Raw genomic sequence first — 22,851 nt, 5'->3', positions numbered from 1 at the left:
TATCGTCCTTCCATGCAAATAACTATTGAATTCGCTAGACCTGAACTGAAAGAGAAGCATGTATTTTTCCCTCTCAGTGATTCCCATGTTTAACATTTCTGCTGGAGTACCAATCCCCCAGCCTCAAAATCACAAAGCCAATTTTTATTGTTTTTCCTCCTTAATGTACTTTACTAAATCCTGAACCAGGAGCAGAACTTTGGAAAACAGTGAATGAGACCTATTGCCTCAGTAAACAAGACATTGGGCTGAATAAGATAATAGACAATTATCGAGGATTTACAATGGGCCAGGTAGTTTTTTTTAGTGCAGCATTGTGTTAATTAATGTATTTAATCCTCACAACAATCCTACAAGGTTGGTACTCTCATTACTCTTAGTTTATGGATAAGGAAGCAAACGAGGAGAGCCTCAAGAACTAGAGTTTGGTCTAGGAGTAGAAACATGGCTGAATATGTAAGACAGACTTCTTGGAGAGTCAGAGAGACTTATAAGCTTGGGGTAAGTTAACCAGGGTGATTAACAGTGGGGGTCAACCTGAGGCACTAGGGTTCTAGGTGAAGTAATAGCATTAAGGTTCTAAATAGTATAATACTAGGTATTGACATTAATGTGTAAGAGTAACTTATAAAAATGATTGTGGAATCAGCCTGCTTGTTGTAGAAACTGCGATGGATTTTTTGGAAAGAAGTTAAAAGGAAGAAGTAGGTGAGTTACAAAGGAGCAGAGTGCTTATAAACACAATTCAGGTGTTTACAGAGTTAACCAAAGATACAGACTGAAGTCTCAATGAATTGATAAAAGGCATCGCACCAAGATCCAAGTGGGCCTTCAGCCTGATAGCTAACCAGAAGCTGCCTCCTGACTTTGAAAAGATTCTGTTTTCCTTCCTAGGCCTTTCACACATCAAGTCATCCCAAGCAATCTCACCGAACTATAGATACTCTTTCCTAAATTAAACATGTTTGAACCTCTCAGATACCAACTTCAGCAGAGAGTCATATGACCGGATCAAAAACATATGACCGGGGACAAGCAGAGAGTTGTAGTAAGACTCTCGAATTTCTATAAAGCATGAAATTTGAGTATGGAATCACCGTTGAGGCTGGAGCTGCCCTGTGAGCAGCTCCACTCCAAATGACCCTTCTGAACGGCTTATGACTGCTGAGAACCCTCTGTGCAGAGGTGCGTGTGTGTGTGTGTGTGTGTGTGTGTGTGTGTGTGTCAGAGAGAGACAGAGACAGAGACAGAAAGAGAGTGGCTAATGATTAATAACTCAGGGTTTATGTTGCCAACACGAGGGACCCATGAAAAAACCTCCCAAATCCTGAGAAGAAGAAGAGCCAGTAGCCTAAGCACCACAATGTTTCATTAGACCGTGGAACTTGCCCAGCAGACTGTCATAGTAGCACTAACTATTTTGAGACTATTTCCTCTTTCTTCTTCTCTGTTGTATTTTGGGACCTTCTAAAACAGTTAGTTTAAGGAGAAACCCTCCAACCATTTAAATCATTTTAAAAGGTAACATTTCTCTCAAATTTCATTTGAGAGAAAGACAAAATAAAACCAACAAACAAGGTGGCGCCTCTAAAACTAGAAAATAGCAGATGACAAAACTTTACCAGTTACGCCTGCCAGGTGAGCCTTTCTCCTGTCCCTGCGTACCTATTGTGACAGCTCTGCCACCTATCTACTCACATAAACTAAAAATGACTGTCTCATATTACTGAGGTCCAGAGGGCACAATAATGCCAGCCCTCTCTTTTCTAGGGTCTCAGGAGGATGAAAACCATCTGCTACCCTTGTCTTGTGACATAAATGACCAGCTTCTGCCAGTCCAGCCAGGTCTGAGAGGCAACCTTGCCATGGTCCTGAAAGATAATTCATAAGCCCTAATTTTTCTCCTAGTCTTTGAACACAAAGTAATACAGATCTTTTTGAGGATTTAAGTTACTAAATCATAGATTTTTCTTTTAGTTTTCAAAATGTTTACTAAACCTTAACATATACTTTCCAAAAGGCTGTAGGAATTCTCAATCTTATCAGCACCTGTATCTTAATCTCATCAGCACCTCAATCCTCTCATGCCCGTACATGGGCTGAGAGGTTGCTTTCGTTTCTCTGTATTCCAGCTAGTAGTGGATGTCACTGTTTTCTTTCCACTTCTACCACAGTGATGGGCAAAAAACAATAATCTTGCTTTAATTTAATACCAACTTTCTTTTCTACTAATGAGATTGAATATCTTCTCAGATATTTACTGTTAATCTACATTTCTTCTTCTATGAGTTACGTTTATATCCTTTGGCCATTTTAATGTAGTATCATTTTCTTATTCATTTGTGAGAACTCTTTATATATTAGGACTGTTAATGCTTTGTTATGTGCCAGTTTTTCCCTTGTATATCATTTGTCTTTCTCCTTTATTTGTATACTATTTCCTTACAAAAATTCTAATTTTTTATATATATATATATATTATTTCCTATCTTGCTTAACTCTTGCTCCATCCCCCAAATTGAGAGAAGCACTAGAGTCTTCTAGTGGCTAAGAGCATGGGCTCTGCAGTCATAATACTCAGGTTTAAATGCTAGTTCACCACTCACCATTGTGAATACTTGATCAAGTTTCTAATTTGTTTCCTCAAATACGAAATAGGGATGATGAAAGTACCTACCTCATAAGGTAGTTGGGGGAGGGATTAAATAAATCTATGTATATACTCAAATCTATGAGTGTACTCAAAATGGCTGTTATTTACGATTTGAAGTTGAATCCAGGATTATTTATGACAATGGTCCTCAAACTTTACCATGCATCAGAATCACCCAGAGGGCTTGGTAGCATGTGGATGGCAGAGCTTCATGCTCAGAGTTTCTGATTCAGTAGGTCGGCAGTAGGGCTTGCGTTTTTTTAACAGGTTCCTGGATAATGCTGATGCTGCTGGTGTGGGCACCATATTTTGAGAACTGCTTATTTAAAAGAATGTTTCTTAATCTCTAAAAAGTTGTGTTAGAGGATATGGGATCAGTTTTCTATAGAAGATGTTGTTTTCCAGTTTTATTTAACCATATCTCTTGAGTGTACAGATAGTATACATGGCTGATATACGTACTTTCAAAACCATAGATTTTTTTAACCCTAGGGAACTATAGCGCTTATCTCACCCAACTCTCTAATTTTATGTTGAGGAAACTGAGACTCAGACAAGTGTCCCTAGAGTCACAGAAGAAGTTGACGGCAGCTAATGAGATGAGAACTGTAGACTTTACAGTTTGTGTTTTAGCTGGCAGAGATGGGACCCCTACAAGGAGAGCAGCAGGCTGGGATGCCTGGGCGACCTCATGAGTCAAAAGCTCTCTGAGATGACGACTCATCCCGTCATCATCCCTGCCCATTCCGGCCCCCATGCTCTGCCCCTCTACTCTTCCTCTCGCTGCACCTTCAGCTGTCCAGAAGGTCTGCTCAGCCTTGACCCCCAGGCCAATCGTACTTCCACTGTGTCACTTTTCCTGACCATTCCAGCTCCCACGCTTCCCTCTCCCACAGACTCGCCAGCACCTTGGTTTATGACATGCATCTTAGAACCTGAATTGTGGCAACACTATCTTTGCTGTGGAGACCATTTTAAGGGAGGGCATTTGGAGCTAGAAAGTTGGATTCAAGTTCTGGGTCTACCACTTGATAGATCTATGGCCTTAAATGGGCTGCTCATATCCTCTGGGGCCTCAGTTTCCTCATCTTCAAAATGAGCACAACAATATTCAGTTTACAGAGTTGTCCTGATGAATCAGTGAAAGAATGTATAGAAAGTGCCCAGAGCAATGGCTGGAACCCAGCATTTGGTGAATAAATATCAGCTCTTTCCACTAGCTCAATTCCCTAACTAGCTGCTAGGTTCTTGGAGGCCAGAGACCATCTCTCTACTCCTTTTGCAGCTCTCTTAGTATCTGGCAAGTAATAGATCCTCGGTAAATTCTTGGTTGATTGGAAGGACAAGGAAACAGGTTTGATCTCAAGTCCGGGGGAGTCCCCTCACTGACGTTTGGAGATGCTTCAGCCCCATCCTGTTGTTAGCTTATGACTTATTTTCCCTATCTGACTAGCAGGCCCAAGTATTTTTGCACTTGGTCCTCATCTATGTGGTGCTATTATCTAATGATGATATTTATATGGAAACCAGAGGTCAGGGACTCTACTCTCAGGAATTTGGGTTAATACAGAAAAAATGCTACTTTATGGCTTGTTGGGGTCAGGTTGCCTGTGATTTCTGTAATTTCTGGCAATAGGTTCACTGTGATCCTCTAAGTGTTTGCTCCTGCGATTCCACTTGCTCTAGTCTGGGCCTTCCTGGGCAAAGGTTCAGTGCCTTCATCAGTTTCCACAAAAAAACAAAACCAAAACCAAAACCTGCACTAAGAATTCTGTGGGTTTGAATCCTCTACCGTAGCTTTGAAGCATCACAGGGAGCAGATTCCATCGTGAACCAGGCAGCTTTCCACCATCTGACAGGCTCAGAGCCTCTCTTTCTCTTCTTCTGTCTGCACAAGCAACGTCTTCCCCCTTTCTCAGACAGAGCCATCTAACCCACATTCTTTGCAGGGAGGTCCTACCTTCTGCCCTCTAGCATTTATTAAGGTACTGTCTCTTCAAACACTTCCCTTCTAGAGAGGAGTTCTAGCAGCGGTTTCTTTAATATGATAATATTTTTCCACTTACTAAGGTATAGCAGTCCTACCTAGATTGTAAATTCCTTGAACTTATACCCTATACCTTGTGCTTTATTTGCATCCCCTATTCCACCTGATACAATGTAGGGCAGGGGGCCACTCAATATATGTGTGATGACCTAAGTTAAATTAAATTATAAGCCATAGAAGGAAGCTAGGAGAAGACTGTCATGTACTCTTTTATTAAGAATTATCAGAGTGCTAAGTATAAGAAGGTCTCAGAAGGAATGCAGAGTTGCCTTCTGAATGGCCCAAGGCAGGAGTGGAAGAGAATAAGCAATGTCCTACTTGGCATATGCTTTATAATAGCAGTGTGTAACCAGGAGGAAAATGCATGTCTGTTCTCCTAGCACCACCTGTGTTCTCATTTTCTTTCTTTCTTTCTTTTTAAATTTTTTCTCCATTTTCAAACCACCATTTCCTGTGGCAGAAACTAGCTCTCCCTCTTTCTGCTCAATCATGTAGCGAGGCCTAAAGGGATGACAGTGCTCACAAATCAGAGCAGCGTTGTTCTGGGATCCACAGACCCCAGTCTTCATTCACAAGGAAGCCATATTGAACAGGAGGTTTGGGACTTTTCCCCCCTGGAACCTCTTAGAGGGAACTGAGGAGAGTGGTTGAGAACTCCAGTGCCATTTATGAAAAGTAATTTGCATGCGTCTCCACCCTTTGGTCTTCTACTCTATTGGCTGTGGTTTAAACAAGATAACTTGGCATGTAACCATGCCTCCAAGGAAAATGCTGAAGGGCCTTTTTCATCTCTGAAAGTCTGCCGCCACAGAAACACAAAAGTTTCTCTGTCTCCTCAAGTCTCCAACCCTTCTTCTTAAAGGGAGATAAAGAAGAAAACAAAAAAGAATCTGAGAAGCAAATGCAGTCCGCCCCAGGAGACACTGAGATGCTAATATAACGGTCTGAGAATGCCAGTTCTCTTTCCTGCCTTTCATGTGGTTCTGTCAGCAAGGCTGCCTACACGGCACACATCTACTTGAAGAAGTCAACCATCTCCAAGAGATATCTTCTTGTTGGCCGCGGTTTCCACTCAGAATTGGGGGTGGGGGAGGGATGCTCACAAATCATGTACTAATTTAAGATCTGGGGCCATCCAAATAGAACTTTTTACAGAGTTCATAGCTTCAGAAAAATCACTTACACCTGCCTATCCCACCCAGCATTGTGTTGCAATGGCTACCAGCTGTGTCCCCAGCACCATTTCCCCCACTCTTCTGTGGCAATGCAAGTCTCGTCCAGTCACATGACAGCCCAGCTAACAACTACATTTCTCAGCTTCCCTTGTAGCAAGTGTGGCCGTGTTACAAGGCTCTGGTCCATGAGAGGTACCCAAATTCCATCCTTCTACCATTGTTGTTACATTGTCTACCAATGCTGTATTGGGAGTGCCCTGAAGAGGGACCTGCCTCTGTCTATGGAGCATCTAGGTAACTCTAACAATGGGAGCTCCCTGTTTGAAGAAATGGCCTTGTTAGAAAGGGGGAGCCCCTGGGGCTCCCTGGCAGGTGTCAGTTTTTTCTTCCACTGAGCTAACTCAGACTTGCTGAGCCAGCTTTTAGCTAATCTACCGAAAAGGGTCCTCTTTTCAAGATGAGCTTTCAGGGGCATTCCCCTTTAGTTGAATTAGTTAAGGTTTTGTATTATTCATTCTAGCATAGACATAATCATCTCAGAACATGGTCATGAAGGACAGCAGCAAGTCACAGACTGTCCAGAGCTGACCCACATCAACACGCTTTGCATGACCTAGTGAGAGTGCTTTGTAGCACCCTAGGATTTGAACTTGGCAAAAAAGATCCTTCATAACTGCAGACGTTAAGGTGTTTCTTACTGTAAAACACTAAAATGACAATTGAAATAAGGATGAATACATGACCAAGAGCATGGCCAAATGTCATTAGAAAAGAAGATTTTTAGGGCCAAATATGTTCTTGTGCAGTTTAATTTAAGTGAGTCCTAACAAGAGACAGTACTGACATCACATCACATTTGGTCTCATCACATCATCAACCGTTCTGAGTTTTTCATTAATGAAAATAAAAAATGTCTTAACATCACCGTTCTCATTGCAGATGATGGAGTGACCTCTAATAAACCTCAGACTCCGACACTCCATCCCAGGCCTGGGATTCCCCTTCTATGAAGACTTTGTTTACAGTCACTGCTTTGGCTCGGCTTCATCATCTCTTGATGAATTACTGCAATGATGGTGCCTCCTCACAACTAGTTTCTGTTTCTTATGCCTCTTCTCTGCCCCAGTCTCTTCTTCACACCACTGAATTTCCTCTCTGAAATGTAAAGCTGACCATGTCACTCCTCCATCTAAAACTCTTGATTAGTTCCCGTCACCTACAGGATAGTACAGAACAAGACCCAGCTGGATCCGCCTAGAATGTCTTTTTTTATCTGCTTAGGTAATTTCTACTTATTCTTCAAAACCTGATTCATGTCACATGCTCTGTGATGCTCTCTCTGATTCCCTGAGATAGTCTCAATCATTCCCTCCTCTCGTTACCTTGCACATCCTTCTGTTTTGCACCTATCACGCCAAACAATCAAGGATAATGAGTTATTTATAGAACTATTTCCTTCCTTAAGGGCAAGATCATGTGTTTTCTTGTTTTTGTGTACTTAGCTCCTAGCACAATGGTGAAATGTGGTAGAACCTCAATAAATGTTTTGTTGAACTAAGCACAGTATTTTAAGAACTAGTAATATTCATTTGCAAACACAAACCAATGAACTAATAAAACTCTTTTTTCTGTATTTAGGCAACCTGGTGTACTGGAAATGGCATGCCACAAACCAGCTGTGTGATCTGGTTCTGACGTGCTATGGTCCCCCATCCCTGGAGATAGCGAAAGGTATCTCTACTTGTCTTATGGGTTGAATTGTGTTTCCTCCAAAATCCATATGGTGAAGTCCTTAGAATGTGACCTCATTTGGAGACAGGATCTTTACAGAGTTAACCAAGTTACAATGAGGTCATTAGAGTGGTGTTATGGGCTGAAGTGTGTCCCCACTCCCTAAACTTCATGTGTTGGAGCCCTAACTCCCAGTACCTCAGAATGTGACTGTATTTAGAGATAAGGTGTTAAAAGATGTGATTAAGTTAAAATGAGGTCATTAGGGTGCATGGGCCCAAATCTAATCTTAATGATGCCCTTATAAGAGGAAATATGATCACAGAAGGAGACATGAGGGATGCACATGCACAGAGGAAAGACCATGTGAAGACTCAGCGAGAAGGCGGCCATCTACAAGCCAAGGAGAGAGGCTTCAGAAAAAGACCAATGCTGCAAAACTTTGGTCTTGGACTTCTAGCTTCCAGAATTGTGAGAAAATAAATTTCCATTATTTAAGCCACCTAGCCTGTAGTATTTTGTTATGACAGCCCTTGTTGTTGTCAGTGCTGTTGAGTTGATTCTGATTCTTAGTGATCCTTTGTATAGCAGAGTGGAACAAACCCTGCCAGGTCTTTTGTGCCATCCTCACGCCTTCTGCGCTGTATCAGACAAGGCTCCACTGCTACTCATAGGGTTTTCATGGCCAGTTTTTTGGAAGTGGGTGGCCTTCTTACTAGTCTATCTTATTCTAGAGGCTCTGCTGAAACCTGTCCACTGTGGGTGACCCTGCTGGTATTTCAAATACCGGTGGCATAGCTTTCAGCATCACAGCAACATGCAGCTTCCACAGTAGGACAATTGACAGATGGGTATTGTGGTTGCCTGATGAGGAAACAAAGCCAGGCTGTGGCAGTGAGGGCACAGAATCTTAACCACTAGACCAACAGGGCTGATATTAGCTCTAGCAAACTAATTACAGGTGAGCCCTAATGCAATATGACTGGCATCCTTAAGAGAAAGGGAAATTTTTATGGAGATATGCATAGAAGGAAGACAATGTCAACAGACATAAGGAGAAAGCAGCCGTCTACAAGCTCAAGAGAGTGGCCCAGAACAACTCCTTCCCTCATAGCCCTCAGAAGAAACCAACCCGGCTGATACCTTGATTTTGGACTTTCGGCCTCTGTAACTATGAGACAATAAATTTGGATTGTTTAAGCCACCCCGTTTGTGGTACCTTGTTACAGCAGCCCTAGCAAACTCACACACCTTGGTAACCCTTTATTAGCACTTCTTACTAATGTACATACAAACTTAATCATATGATATCAACTCTGGAAAGAGCTTCACCAGTTCACCCTTTTCATTTTACAGATGATAAAACAGAGGCCAGGAAAGTGAAATTCTGCCCTGTGACAGGCGTTTCTCTTAATGACTGAGCTGAGATCCTGACAGGGCTTTACCATGGCGCCATGATTCTGCTTCTTGTCCCTCCATATCTCACAAGAGTCTGCTCTCTACCCAATAAATCTGGTCAAGCTAGTGCATACTTGGTTCTCAAAGTGGCTTAGGTGAGTAAGAGCATCCTTACATGCTTCTTTAGAATGTCATGAGCCAAGTGCAGTAGTGTAAGCTTTATGGCCTACCAAGACTTTGGAATGCACTAATTAAATTCTTGTTAAATCACATTGAGGAGCATGAAGAGAGTTCTCCCTCTTTTTTGAGACAGACTAGGTTATACCTTTGTGCCCTGTCTTTACTCTAAGAGGGTTGCTATGATCAGAGAGGGCTGTGCAGGGGGAGGGGCTACTGCTTCCTCAGCCCCAAGAAAAAACCCACATTTTTATTATGATTAATAAGGCATTTAAAGTGAATTGTCTCTTCTACCAGTACCTATGAGGATTCCAAGATCAGACAGCTCAGCTTTGCCACTTGCTCTACGTGTGACCCTTTTTTTTTTGGTGAGGAAGATGGTTGCTGAGCTAACATCTGTGACAATCTTCCTCTGTTTTGTATGTGGGATGCCACCACAGCATGGCTTGAAGAGCAGTGTTTAGGTTCGCACTTGGGATCCAAACCTGTGAACCCCAGGCCACCGAAGTGGAGTGCGCAAACTTAACCACTACGCCACTGTGGTGGCCCTTCTATGTACGACCTTTTTATATCTTTGTTTCCTCATCTATAAAGTCGATACTAATACTATTTGGTTGTTGTGAGGATTAAATGAAGTGCCATGTAACTGACATATAGCAAACAATGAAGACCTGTCAGTTGTTATTACTTTGGATAAAGAATCTAAGTCTTAGACAGGTTAAGTGACTTATCCTTGTAAGTAGAAAGGGTAGAATTGGATCTAGGATCTCTAGGGCCACATTCTGTAAACTCTAAACGATGTGACACTGCTTTCTTGGTCCTGGTAGCACGTTCTGATTGGCTGTGGGCAGGGAAAGAGGTCCGAACTGGAGGACAGCCTCTGAATGTGGTTTGCACGCAAGGGGGACAAGCAGCCAGACACATCTAGTGGGTGGACAGGTGACTAATTCTGCTGTGAATGGGAGAGGCAACATGCAGTGGGTTAGCTTTACCAAAGAACTCTCAGATGCAGACTGGAGGCCGGATGTGATTTTTCCAGCAGTCCATCTGGGAATACCTGCAGGGAGTCTCTGACTAGAGGTGCTATGCTGAAGGGCATAACCTGGCTGGATTCCCTTGTCCCCGCATCCTTTGTCATCTGGAAAAGTCCTCCTCATAGACTATGGTACACAAGTCTCCTTGGAATGATTCCTATTTCTTCACAGTGGACACAGAGGAGAATGTCAGGGTATTAGTAATGCCTTGCAGGGCCAGCACACTGGTCCTTTTGTCCCCGAACTTATCTGAGGGGTGGCCACAAGATCAGTTGGTGAAAAGATTCAGTGGTCTATCTTGTTTCCAACCTTAAGTGGTTAGATGGCCTGACTTAATGAGCCTTCCCTTCCTTTTGTTAACAGAATAATGATGCTTTTCTTTATAGAGAAAGAGCCGTCAGGGGCTGGCCCAGTGGCGCAGCGGTTAAATGCACACATTCTGCTTTGGCGGCCCAGGGTTCGCCAGTTCAGATCCAGGTTGCAGACGTGGCACTGCTCATCAAGCCATGCTGTGGTAGGCGTCTCACATATAAAGTAGAGGAAGGTGGGCACGGATGTTAGCTCAGGGCTGATCTTCCTCAACAACAGCAAAAAGAGCCGTTAGAAGATCTAAGGTTAGGTGCTGACTCTATCATTTACAAGCTGAAGAAACTTGAGGAGGGCACTTAAATGCTATGAGCTTCAAGTTCCTTATCTGCAAAATGAGGATGCTGATAATTCTTATCCGGCAAGGTTCTTGTGAGGATCAAAAGAGATTACACAGTTGAAAGTGCTTTGCCAACAATAAAGTGTTATTTGCTTTATCATTATTGCCAGCTTCATAGTCCAAGTCATAGAGAGCTGACCCCCCTGGCTCTCTGACCTGCTATAGGATTCACAGTCCATGCCGTAAAAGGTGGCCCTTCATTATATCCTGCTTTTCATTACTGAGCAAATGTTTCATGTCTGATCCTTACCACACGTTGTTAGAGAGCAGAGCTCATGTATTGTATCTATTCCCAATTTCCTACAGCATAAGTGATCAATAAATACTTACTAATGGTGTAGGACTGTTCTACCATTAGTGGAAGCTGGACTGGAGGGTCAGGACCTGCCGCCTGCACTCCCTCACCCAGCCGCCCTTGCATGTTGGAACCAAGGCAGGAGGGGAGAGGAAGGGTCACAGCCTGGAGACCTGGGCTCTGGGTCTGGCTCCATCATTTCATATTGGTTTCCTCAGCGTGAACTCAGTGTCATAATGCCACCCTGGTCATTATGAGCAGAGGGCACTCACTGAATGCACGTGAGAGGCTTTCATAAGCCATACAGAAAATATAAAGCATGTTTACCAAGGTGAGAGCCATGGCCATGGAAGCAAAGCAATCGGTCCAGGTGGGGACTGAACCCACATCATTAATGTGGCACGCTAGCTGCCACCAGGGCACTCACCTGGGGGATCCGGCCTACATCCCGCCCACGGGCTGAAGGTCTGGGAGTAGCTGCTGATGGGGTTGCTCACGGTGCAGATATAGACTTTGTTGGCATGCTGAGGGCCGAGGGTGAGGTACAGGAGGTGGGAGCCGTTGGCTGGGCTCAGTGGGTGGGTGACCGCCTCCTCACTCCATCTATAAGCCACATGGTCCCCCTTCTCCACCATGCAGGCCAGCACCAAGCTGCAGTTCCCATTCTCCTGGGTCCGGTTCAACACTTTAATTTCTGGAGTGGAGATCTGCTCTGTCAGGAGGGGAAGGAAGGAAGCCATTACTGAAATGAATCCCCTGGAATTCTGACTTAACCTTTGTGTTAAAAGAAAATGCAGCCTAATGATATTTTTCCCTCTCTGTGTGTCCGCAGTGTGATTTATTTCTGGTGGGGACCTACTGCTTTGCACTGTCCCTCTCTCCCCTTATGCTCCTTTCTGGTACCACCTTGGGATAAAATAGAGAAGAAAAATTCGCCTTTTAGCCTCCTCCTATGAATGCTTTGAGGGCTCCACTTGCCCTTCCTGGTGCTTCTGACCTCCTGAATTCTATCCGTGGAGTTTGTCTTTTAATTGTCATTGGCTAAATAAAGTATTACCTCTTAGACCTAAAAGAATGACTTTTAGTGGTGGAATTTTATCTGGTGTATATGTGTGTGCGTGTGTGTGTGTGGCAAGTGCTCTAGTGTGTCTGGAGTAGGGATAGTCACAAGCCCCCAGTAATCTATCTCACTTTAATGTCATGAAATAGACAAGGGAAAGGGGAAAGTTTTATTTATTTAGCAACTACTATAGGACAGGCCCAATTTTGGAATTTCACATTCATCATATTCTTTAATCTTCTCAACAATTATAACACTAGTTATAATTATTTCCATTTTATAGATGAGGAAACTGAGTCCTGGAGAGAGAGTGTGTCTTCCATAATGTCACTCAGTTTCTAAGCAGCCAAGCTGAGATCTGAACTTAGGTCTGTCTGACTCCAAAAATCCAGCCTCTTTCTTTGACTTGAGAAGAACATCATGGTTGCAGAGACCATATTTTCCAAGGTAAGAATTTAATCACAAGATATGACAAAGGCAGTGACCTGTTCTGGAAAACGTGTGATGCATAATCTCCATGCTCATGGCAGCCTTTCCCCGGGGCCACAGCTGGACTAGTCAGAACTCCCTGGTACCTGGTGGAAGGCTGTGGGAATTCTGCATCCACTGTTTGGAGGAAAGGGAATGCTAGGGGTAGTGAAGAGCAGGGAGAGTATCACTGTCTCTCCAGTAGGTACCCAAGGATTTCAAAGAAATGCTGGCTCTCTGTCCCATCCTCAGACATAAGGAAGTCACTGTGAAGAAGCAGGACAGCCCACGTGGCTCTCAGGATTCCAAGGAATTCCAGGGAGCCTCTGGATGCACTCAAGAGGGGTTGGCAGTTCAAGAGACTCAATAAAGCACTGGCCTTACATTCAGATAGACCTAGGTTCTAGTTTAAGTTCTGCAACTAAGCGACTACAAACCAGAGCCTTTGTTTAAATGAGGAAAAGGTGCCTCTTCCACCAGGGCGCAGGGCTTGGTGAGTGGTGCGTGGGCTGAGTTTCAGCTCTCCTTTCCCCAGGACTCCTAGTGCAGTGAACCACCCACACAGATGTGTGTAACATGTGCAAACCGCTTCTCTCTGGATTTCAGTGTCCTCTATGAAAGAGAGGTTGGGCTTCATCAGTGGCATTCAAACTTTTTAAAAATCAGGAAAAAAACCCCAACTTTTTTCAAACAAAGTCTTATTTGCAAATTGAGACTCGTGGGCTCCAGGTCTTCTAGCTCACAGGCAGCTGGGCCTCTTTTCTTGGGGAAATGGGGTAAGGGTTCCTAGTGCTCATCAGCTCCCACCAATGGGCAATTTGGACAAAAAAGATTTGTGAACTTCTAAAACTTCTTCCTGAAGTTCAGTATAAATACCCCTGGACTAGATGATCTCTCAGGTTGCTTCCAATTCTGAAGACCCTTTGCTTCAGAGAGGCCAAATTTCTTAGGCAAGGGACCATCTCGGGGGAACCCACCATTACCATAGAGCTTCAGCTGCAGGCAGAAGTGCTGAACCGAAATGTTTCCTTCCAGGGTCATGATGTACCAGCCCTCATCCTTCTTCCTACTTTCCGGGATCTCCAAGCTCAGGTTTTCCAGATGAAACTTGTAACCATCCTCCAGATAGCCCACAGAGCTTCCTTCCGGCAGACTAAGAGAGACTATTTTCTTCTTGACGCTACTTCCCTGTGATTCTGCCTTTGCGACAAGGATGTGGATGCTCTCGTTCATGCTCTTACTTATCCCTTGAGATGTCAGGGGCAGCAGCACACTGCTTCCCAACCGCCCGAGGATCTTTGGGCAATTCATCAAGCCCTCACCTGTGGGAGGAAGGAGAAGAAAATCTCTTATTACGGAGCCCTTTGAGAATCACATCGTGTCTGTGCATCAGGAATGGCAGACTGGAGGCTCTCCCACCTCCTCTTGGATTATTTCTAGGGTTGTCAGGTCCTTAGTATTTGATAAGGACTGTCATGAGCGTCCCACTACATTCTCAGTCTCTAAAATCCCAATGGAAATTTTAAAATTGCTTTGATAGAACTGTATAGACTAACTAGGACACTGGGTTTCTTTGATCTGGGAAGGAATTGTATCAACTCAGATTTATAGCTATGGCACTTAAGACATAGAGAGGTTAAGTGACTTCTCTAAAGTCACATAACTAGTAACTGGACTAGAATCTGGGTCAGCTAATTCCTTGACCAGACTTCTCACCACCATTAGGTATATAGTATGAAGATGGAGAACAATCGAAAGTGTTTCTGAGCTCTTGAGCCCAGAGGACCAAGGTTATAGAAGCATCATTTTGGAAGATGAGGAGAGAAAATCTGAGGGATGTGGAGTCAGGAAGGTTGTAAGCTCAGTGTTCAAACTATGGAATCCTGGCTCTCCAAAACACTGTAAGATAGTTAATAATGTTGAGGGTGAGAACTTATTTTATTTCTCTTTTTCAAAAAAGCTGAGCCAACAACAACCAAAAACAAAAAACCTCACCAAAAACCTTTCAAACCACTGTAAGGAATCCTACTGCTGACAATTTAACACCTCCTCTTTCCTCAAACCCCAAACCTCTGCTGATAGCCTTGCTTCTCATTTCACTGAAAAAGTAGAAGAAACAAAAAAAACCCTTCTATTTGTAACCACCACCAAATCAACCTACCTACTTGGGAGAATAGTCTATACTCCCATTTAAGGCTTGCCTCTCCCCTCATGGAGAAGTCACCTACATCAAGGCTTTGCTCCTGCTATTGTCCCCATCCTTTGCATCATTAGCTTTATTGTTGGCACAGCATGTTGTGGGTTATTTCCATCAACACACAACACACCAACAGGTAATTTCCTTCATCTTAAAAATCCCTCGCCTGATCCCAGGTCCATTCCCAGCTGCATCTCCATTTCTCTGTTTTCCTTGATTGAAAAGTCCTTTAATGTGTGTTTATACTTTCTGTCCCCATTTCCTGAGCCATTTTTCCTTGTAACCACTCCAAACAGGCATTCTTCCCTACTGGTCACTGGAAACACTCTTGTCAAGGTCACCGGATATTCCATGAGACCAGGTCAATTCTCCGTGCTCATCTTGCTTTCTCAGAAGCCCTTGACGTAATTCATCACTCCCTCTTTGAAACACTGTCTTCCTTTGGCTACTGGAACACCACACTCTCCGTTTTCTTCCTATTTCATTGACTGCACCTTCTCAGTCTCTGACTGGAAACTTCTGCTCTTAAATACCTCTAAATATTGCAGTTTCCCAGAACTCAGTATTCCGACCTCTTCTCTTTCCCAGTCATGCTTATCCAGTTGCATAGTTTAACATATTTCTGGAATGCTTACAGAGATACATCTCCCACCCAAACCCTTCACTGTACTCCAACTTGCCTACACAGATCAGTATTTGGAGGTCTTAAGGGCACGTCAAACTTAGCAAATGAACTCTTGATTCCATAGCCCCTTCTGCAAACCTTACAATTCCCCCAAATTCTCAAGCCAAAACACTGGAATCATCCTTGACTCCTTTCTTTCTCTCATACTCCCCATGCAGTCTATCAGCAAATCCTGTTAGCTCTGTCTTCAGAAGAGATCTGGCACTCGAGCCCTTCGAACCTCCTTCATCTCTACCCTCACAGGCCTGGGCACTGCCACTGTCTTCCAACTACTCTCCCTGCATCCATACAATGGACAGAATAATCTCTTACAAACTATGTCAGAGTTTGTCTCTTTTTGGCTTTTAACTTCCAGGGCTTTCCAGCACCCATAGAGAAAAAATTCATAGTCCTCTTTATGGCTTCAGAGATCGAATAACCCAGTCCTCGGTGCCTCTCCAACTCTATTTCCAGCCCTTTTTCCTTCTCTCACTGCACCAAGGCCACACGGGCTCCAGCTGTTCCTTCACTCATCAAGAACATTCCTATCTCAGAGCTTTTGTGTTTGCTGTCTTCTCTCTCTCTAGGAATCTCTTCCCTTAGATATCTGAATAGCTCATTCTCTCACTTTATTTTAGGTTTCTGCTCAAAAAATTATCTCCTCTGAGAGACCTGCTCTGACCATCCTAACTAAAATAGCACCCCGCTTCTCATTGCACTTATCACTGTGTGGTATTGTATTTTTGTTTATTTTATTTTTGTCTCCCCCACTAGAACACAAACTCCTCAAGAGGAAGAATTTCATTGTTTTAACTGTTTTATCCCTAGAACCTTCAGCAGTGGTTGGCATATAGTAAGCCATATAAACATCTGTTCAATTTGTGAACACCGAAAGCCGTATTATCTAAAATCTCTCTTATTTAGCTTTGCCCCATATGTAACCGAACTTAATAACTGAACTTAACCATCAGCTAATGTTCATACAAGAAAGAGTCTGTGACTCAGAGACAGCATAGATTGTTCTGGTCGATAAGAAAATCAGAAGAGTAAATAAAACCGTCTGATTAAGTAATACAGCCACCTAGAAAAGACACAATTAACTTACGGTTAAGATGGGTTGTTGGAAAATTGGGCTAACAGGTCAAAATATTTTTGAGACCAGAATGCCCTGAAATCCCAGCACTGTCCTGGAAGTGTCCAGTTGACATCAGACTAGAGTGTCAGAGACTGGGAACAAGAGAAAAGCAGTCTACTTGGGCTAACATCAGGATTAAAGTGGTTGAGACTCATAATTATTAAGGAAAAGTGAGAAAGGCAATTAGGCATCTGTTCTTTTAAATATCGCTAATACATCAACGCTTAAAACAGTATGCTCTCCCTTGTTGCTTAATTGATTAGATGAGGAATACTGCTGTTGGTGGTAGTGTTTTTTTTTAAAGATTGGCACCTGAGCCAGCATCTGTCACCAATTTTCTTTTTTTTTTCTTCTTCTCCCCAAAGCCCCCCAGTCCATAGTTGTGTAGTCTAGCTGTGAATGCCTCTGGTTGTGCCATGTGGGATGCTGCCTCAGCGTGGCCTGATGAGTGGTGCCATGTCCGTGCCCAGGATCTGAACCAGCGAAACCCTGGGCTGCAGAAGTGGAGCATGTGAACTCGCTCAGCCACGGGGCCGGCCCTGGTAGTGTTGTTTTTGCAAAGATAAAGTGGGAAGCATGTTGGACTTTCTTCCAGTCACACTTATGAATGTCTGACTGTCCAGAGAATGTGGTAGGTACAGTACCCAAGAGAGTAACCTCTTGAATCCTGAACTTAAACGTCTATATATGAAGGGATAACAGAAAATTAGAGGCATATGTGCTAGTAGAAATGTCATATGGTGCACTAGCACCCCGAAATTGTGTACAAAAAGTTGTGTAGATAAGCATACATACACTTTTTGGGAGCACGTACATAAATGTCATCTCTCAAAAGGATCTGAGGTTCAAAACCAGATTAAGAATCACTATCATCCTGTTGACATTTTAGACCAATTTTGATACAGAGAAAAAAGAAATGGAAATGATCCTCCTTCTCAGATCATAACCCTCCACCCTCCCATTTGTCCCCCAAGTGCCCCTCCCTGAACTAACCCAACAGACTCTTTGCACTGTAGCTGCTTTCAGACTTGGAATTAGCTGGGAGTGGGAGGAAGAGGGGATATAGGATGAGGTAGGAAGTAGTCAAAAAAAAATCAAAGAGAAAATAAAAGAAAGAAAATAGGAGGGGAAAGAGGGAAAGAAAAGAAGGGGCAGAAGAAGAGGACAGGCTGAGCAGCTCGTGAACACTCAGTCATGGGGAGTGGAATCAAAACTTCATCAGGAAGAAACCCTCACATCCCACAACCCACATAAAGAATGATGACGTAACAACTGAGCGCGTGCGAGTGGCTGGGTCTAGAGGGGTTGCTTGAAATCATTGCCACCTAAGCAGGAGTGGAAAGATGAGTGGGGACTTTAAAGTGGTTCATCAAACCTCGCAAGTGGAGTCCCTGCTCTTGAAACGTCTGCCCTCCTGATGAGTGTTTTCCAGTGGGGCTGTGATTCAGTCGGCCCCTGTTTACTGAAAGAGTCTAGAGGAAACATTCGTAGCTGTTAGTACCAACTCACTTCCCTTCAGGGGTAACTCTACTTACAAAGTAGAGTGATTCACACGGGTCGCTGGATAGTTTCCTGAAATTGGTAGAATGTAGCAAACCCTTTCACAAGAGGGATTCTACCTATGACACTCCCATCCCCCATGGTTTTTCGGCCCAGCCCTGATCCTTTCACATGGGCTTGTTGCATCTGCTACAGCATTTCTTTCAGGTAAAGAAGAGGCAGAACTTATAGGCCTCACAGTTCTGATGGCAAATCTAGGCCCAGAAAGAAAAGAGAACTTGTCTAAGGCTGCTTTGTAAACAGTAGTCCCACCGGCCGTCCTCCTATTCCCATTCCTCGAAGCTGCTGGGTCTTTCTATCTTAGAGTGTTTGCACTTACCGTCCCCCAGCCTGAAAGGCTGTTACTGCTCATTAGGTGCCTGGCTAACTCCTTCCATCCTTCAGGTCTCAGCTTCTGACCCCTAGTGTGGATTAGGTTTCCCTACCACGTGCTTCTAATGCACTTTGCATCTCTCCGTCATATCACTCATCACGCTTTTGACTCTGGTTCACTGTCTGTCATCCTTATAATCCTCAATTATAAGCTTCCAAGAGTAGGGACTGTTTCTATTTTGTTCACTGCTATAATCCTAACAGCCACCTGGGACGTGATAGAAACGCAACAAATCCTTGTTGCCCAAGAGAATGAAAAAACTAAATGGGATGAATGAATGAATGAATGAATGGACAAACGACAACACAGAGTCTAAGTTCTCCTCTCTCCAAAGTTGGAATGTGCTCTTCTTTCCCTTTGCTACATCCCTAAGGGGTAGAGTATGGAGGGATATGATGGGAACCCTTCTCTCAGCTTGCCAGGTGAAGAGATGGAAGTGCCTTAGTCATGAACCTTAGGTTTCAGGTCTAACAGACCACTTACCATTCCCCCTCAACACTCACAACTCTTCACCCATGCATTTGTGCCTTCATTCAGAATACTCTTCAAGTCCTATAAAAATCCAACCTACCAGACATATATATTTGGAAGGACATGCAAGAAACTGGTAACAGTAATTGCCTCCAGAGAAGGGTACGGAAGGGAGATTTGCCTCCATCCAGTACCTTTTCCTATTGTTAAAGTTTTGCAGACGTTCATGTGATACTCTTTCAATAAACGAACTAGCTAGCAAAAAGGTAAATGAAAACTCACGTCGTGAGAGAAGTTATTCACTTTCCAAATTCCAGACCAAATATCTCCATGGGCATTCTACTTCTTGGTGATTTTATCAACTTCTCTCACCTTTTGAAAATTCCTATACTTCAATTCATTTCAATTCAATTAAAATCAAATCATATGCTTTACTTATAGACAGCATATTCTAATTTTTACCATAGGTCATGGACACAAATTTTAGCATTCCCTCCTTCCCTAAATATAAGCTTATGCAATTTCATTCATTGGGGCCTCTGGAGTCAGGTTGTGTGACCACAAAGAAATTATTAAACTACTCTGTGCCTCCTTTTCCTCTTTATAAAATTGTAATGTTGATAATAATAACACATGTCTCATAGGGATGGTGTACGTGCTAACATTGTTAATCCAACAGGCATTTGTGGAAAGGCTCTCGGGTACCAGACACTGTGTAGCGTGCTGGCCAGAGTCTATGGTTATTTATTGTGCTTTACCCACACTTCACATAGTGCCTGCCGCATGATATGTCCCTAATAGATAGTTGCTGAATGGGATTGTACAAAGTCAGTCTATGGATAAAACAAAATAGCCCTAATCTTCTGATTTCCAGTCCAGTGCTGGAGACAGCGAAGGTGATGTTGTTACATCACAGTTTTAAAGCTTTTGAGAAATAGAAGGGCCTAGATCTACGTCTTGGGATAAAATGGGCCCATGAACACACATGGTTGGGCCAAGTCTAGAACCCACTCACTTGTTTCTCATGTCTCCCCACGTAAGTGTGAAGGAGGTGGGGAAAACCTGTATGGAGGAATAAAAAATCCCACCGAGGTAGATTCATCAATTGTGACAACTGTACCACTCTGGTGGAGGATGATAATGATGGGGGGGCTATGCATGTGTAGGGGTAGGGGGAAATCTCTGTACCTTCCACTCAATTTTGCTGTGAACCCAAAACTGCTCTAAAAATAAAGTCTATTAAAAAATATCATTGGGGGAAATGGAAAATTCACTTTATTAGGGGAAGGGACGCATAGACTTTTTGATTTTTACGATTCTGACGGAATTGGAAGGTGAACTGAGGAGAGATGATTTTACAAGAATCGGGCTTCTTGGTTGGGTAAATCTGTCATGGCTGACCTATCTTACTTGCAAAGCATTTCCGTCTGGGTTTTATTGGGGTTTCACGAAAGGGTGCATGTTTAAAAATAAAAACACTGTAAAAATTTGGTACATATTTCAGAGAAGATGGTATGCAAGGAAGGGAGTTGCTGATGATTGGGTAGACACACCCCATGGGGCTGGGCTCTTTCTCACTCGTGACCTCCAAAGCCTTCAGTGGTGCGGCTGTCAGTGGCACTGGAGACACCATGGGCCAGGCTGGCCAGGAGATAAGCAAGCACAGAAATGGAAAAGTCCAGCCCACTGTTCTGCCCCATCACTCCTGATAGTCACCAAGAAGTATTCCAAAAATGGCGGAGTCACAAGTGGGGTGCACCCAAGAAGGCTTGGCTCTCTCTGTGATGGCTTAAAATGGTTCAGTTTGGCTTTTTAAGCCCTGAGCTCAATTATTCCTCTCCTAGACCTTGTGAAGCAAGAGCCACGGCTCTGCCTTATTCCGAGGAAACATGGAGCCAAGGAAGGGCCTCTTCACCCAGGAGTCTGGCAAAAGACAGATCCCACATGCAATCCCTGCGACATCCCTCGCCTATCTCTGGGCTTTTCCTGGAAAAGTCCATAATGGATTTGTGGTCCTGAAAACCCCAAGCGCAAAACAACCGGAGCCTCAGGATTTCCCCCCTTCCCTAATGCTGCCTCTGCTCCAGGCTGCCTCCCACAGTCTAACCAAAGTCCCAAGGCGTTTAAGCAGAAAGGAGATTCTCACCCCGCTCCCCAGTGAGCCCAAAGTCCACTTCTTGCTTGGCCTTTTCTCTCCCAAATACCTTTTCTCACAGCCCTGATACTACTAAACACAGAACACCAGCTTACCTTCCGAGGCAGACAAGCCAGAAAGACAGGAGAAGAGCCTTGCTCCAAACGCTCTGTTGTGTGTCTGGCCCTACACGGGAGCAGTCCTGACACTGAGGGTTCCCGATTTGCATGTCCCACTTACTGTAATCAGCCCTAGGCTCCAGAAATCCTGGTCTCTCCTCCTCTTGCTGCCTTGAAACCTCTTCCAGGAAAGTAGCCACCAGTATGACCACACTGTGGCCACTCTCTGTTTTCAACCAAACTCCTAGGGTTTTCACTTCTACCCTCTCTTCTCACTGCAGCCCTTCCTTGTTGTTGGGCCATGTTTCTGGTTTGTCCGCTTGTTGCATGTGTGAGGATTCCCTCCCAGGGCAGGGGTGTAGGAGTAATCTTCGCCCAGAGTTTTGTCCTTCGAGCTCGGTCCCTCAGCCTGGATCTTTGCCAGAATGATACCCATGCAAAATCAAGCACTCAATCAAGACTTTGTCCAGAGCCTCTCACTGTGAGAGGCTGGTTTAGAACGTGACCAGAGCCTTTGGCTTAGAGCTCCTGGTTTCCTTGGAAACTAGGATTGTTGGGGCTGAGCCTTGGAACCCAGGGGCCCAGGAACTCACAATGTTCCTTCCTCTTTGAAAGAGGGAGGCGAAACTCAGAGCCAGCCCCTAAGGAAGAGACAGACGAACCACAGCCTCCAGCCCCTGCGTCGTCTCTCCATCCATGGGGCTAGCTGATTCCTGGCAGGTGATCACAGGACTCGAACCCTCTAATAGATAAACACTCACCTGTTCCGCAGCTCAGCTCAAAAGCCAGGAAGAGAAACAGCAGGAAGTTCAAGGAGAGGAGTCCCCTGGGATCCATCAGCCAGTGAGGAGAGGGAAGGGAGCCTGGCGAGGAGCCCGGCAGCTGCTCACAGACGCCACAGCAGAAGCAAGCTCCGTATTAGGCAGTGCTGCCTCTACTGTCTAGTTTAAGCATCAGGAACCAGCAGGCTTCCTGTCTCACGGGGACTTTTTCTGCCTATGGTCTTGAGGATTGCTCATTTCTTTTCAGGCCTTAAATCACTTCGTGTTCCCGAGAAGTCCGAGTCAGGTGCTGAGACGACAAGAGCCGGGAAGGGAGCTGTGTAGTCACCTCGGCCAAACCCCAGCTTTGGGCAGAAATTTGCTCCCCTCTTCCTCTTCTGAGCTGTTTCCAGGAAAGGGGTGCTGAGCTTCTCTGGGCAGTTCTTGTCTGGTGACTCTTCTTAGGGTGCAAAGAAAAATGGAGTTTTGTCAGACCCCTCCCCCTCCAAATTTTGGTCAGTCAGTTCAAAGCTGAACTTGGATGACTGAACACTGAACTTTACTGAGCTGATGGACCTCTTACTTCTGACTCGTTGCATAATTTCAGAGAACGCCTTGACGTGCAATCAGGTCCTGGTGCCAAGGTCAAAGAGAGGTGGAGTGGGCAAGGGCAGATCATTGGCAGAAACCCAA

At 44.2% G+C, this 22,851-nt stretch overlaps 1 protein-coding gene across 7 annotated transcripts in view; it reads right to left on the bottom strand.

The window, feature by feature from the left end:
- Positions 1-22,569, bottom strand: part of SLAMF1 (signaling lymphocytic activation molecule family member 1) — a 37,190-nt gene extending 14,621 nt beyond the window's left edge. Inside the window, exons 1-3 of one of the 7 annotated variants that reach the window (XM_001504439.5) lie at positions 22,159-22,569; positions 13,728-14,066; positions 11,644-11,928 (exon numbers count right to left, since the gene is read on the bottom strand). In XM_001504439.5, coding sequence (XP_001504489.1) covers positions 11,644-11,928; positions 13,728-14,066; positions 22,159-22,234 — 700 coding nt within the window. In that variant the 5' untranslated portion in view covers positions 22,235-22,569. The other 6 variants (XM_023640883.2, XM_005609956.4, XM_070266935.1 and 3 more) reach the window with 6 other exon arrangements.
- Positions 22,570-22,851: the final 282 nt, after the last annotated feature.

This window comes from Equus caballus, chromosome 5 (assembly GCF_041296265.1).
Source record: "Equus caballus isolate H_3958 breed thoroughbred chromosome 5, TB-T2T, whole genome shotgun sequence".
NCBI lineage: Eukaryota > Metazoa > Chordata > Mammalia > Perissodactyla > Equidae > Equus > Equus caballus.
Note: the sequence above shows the minus strand (reverse complement) of the source record. Positions and strands in the feature narration are given on the sequence as shown.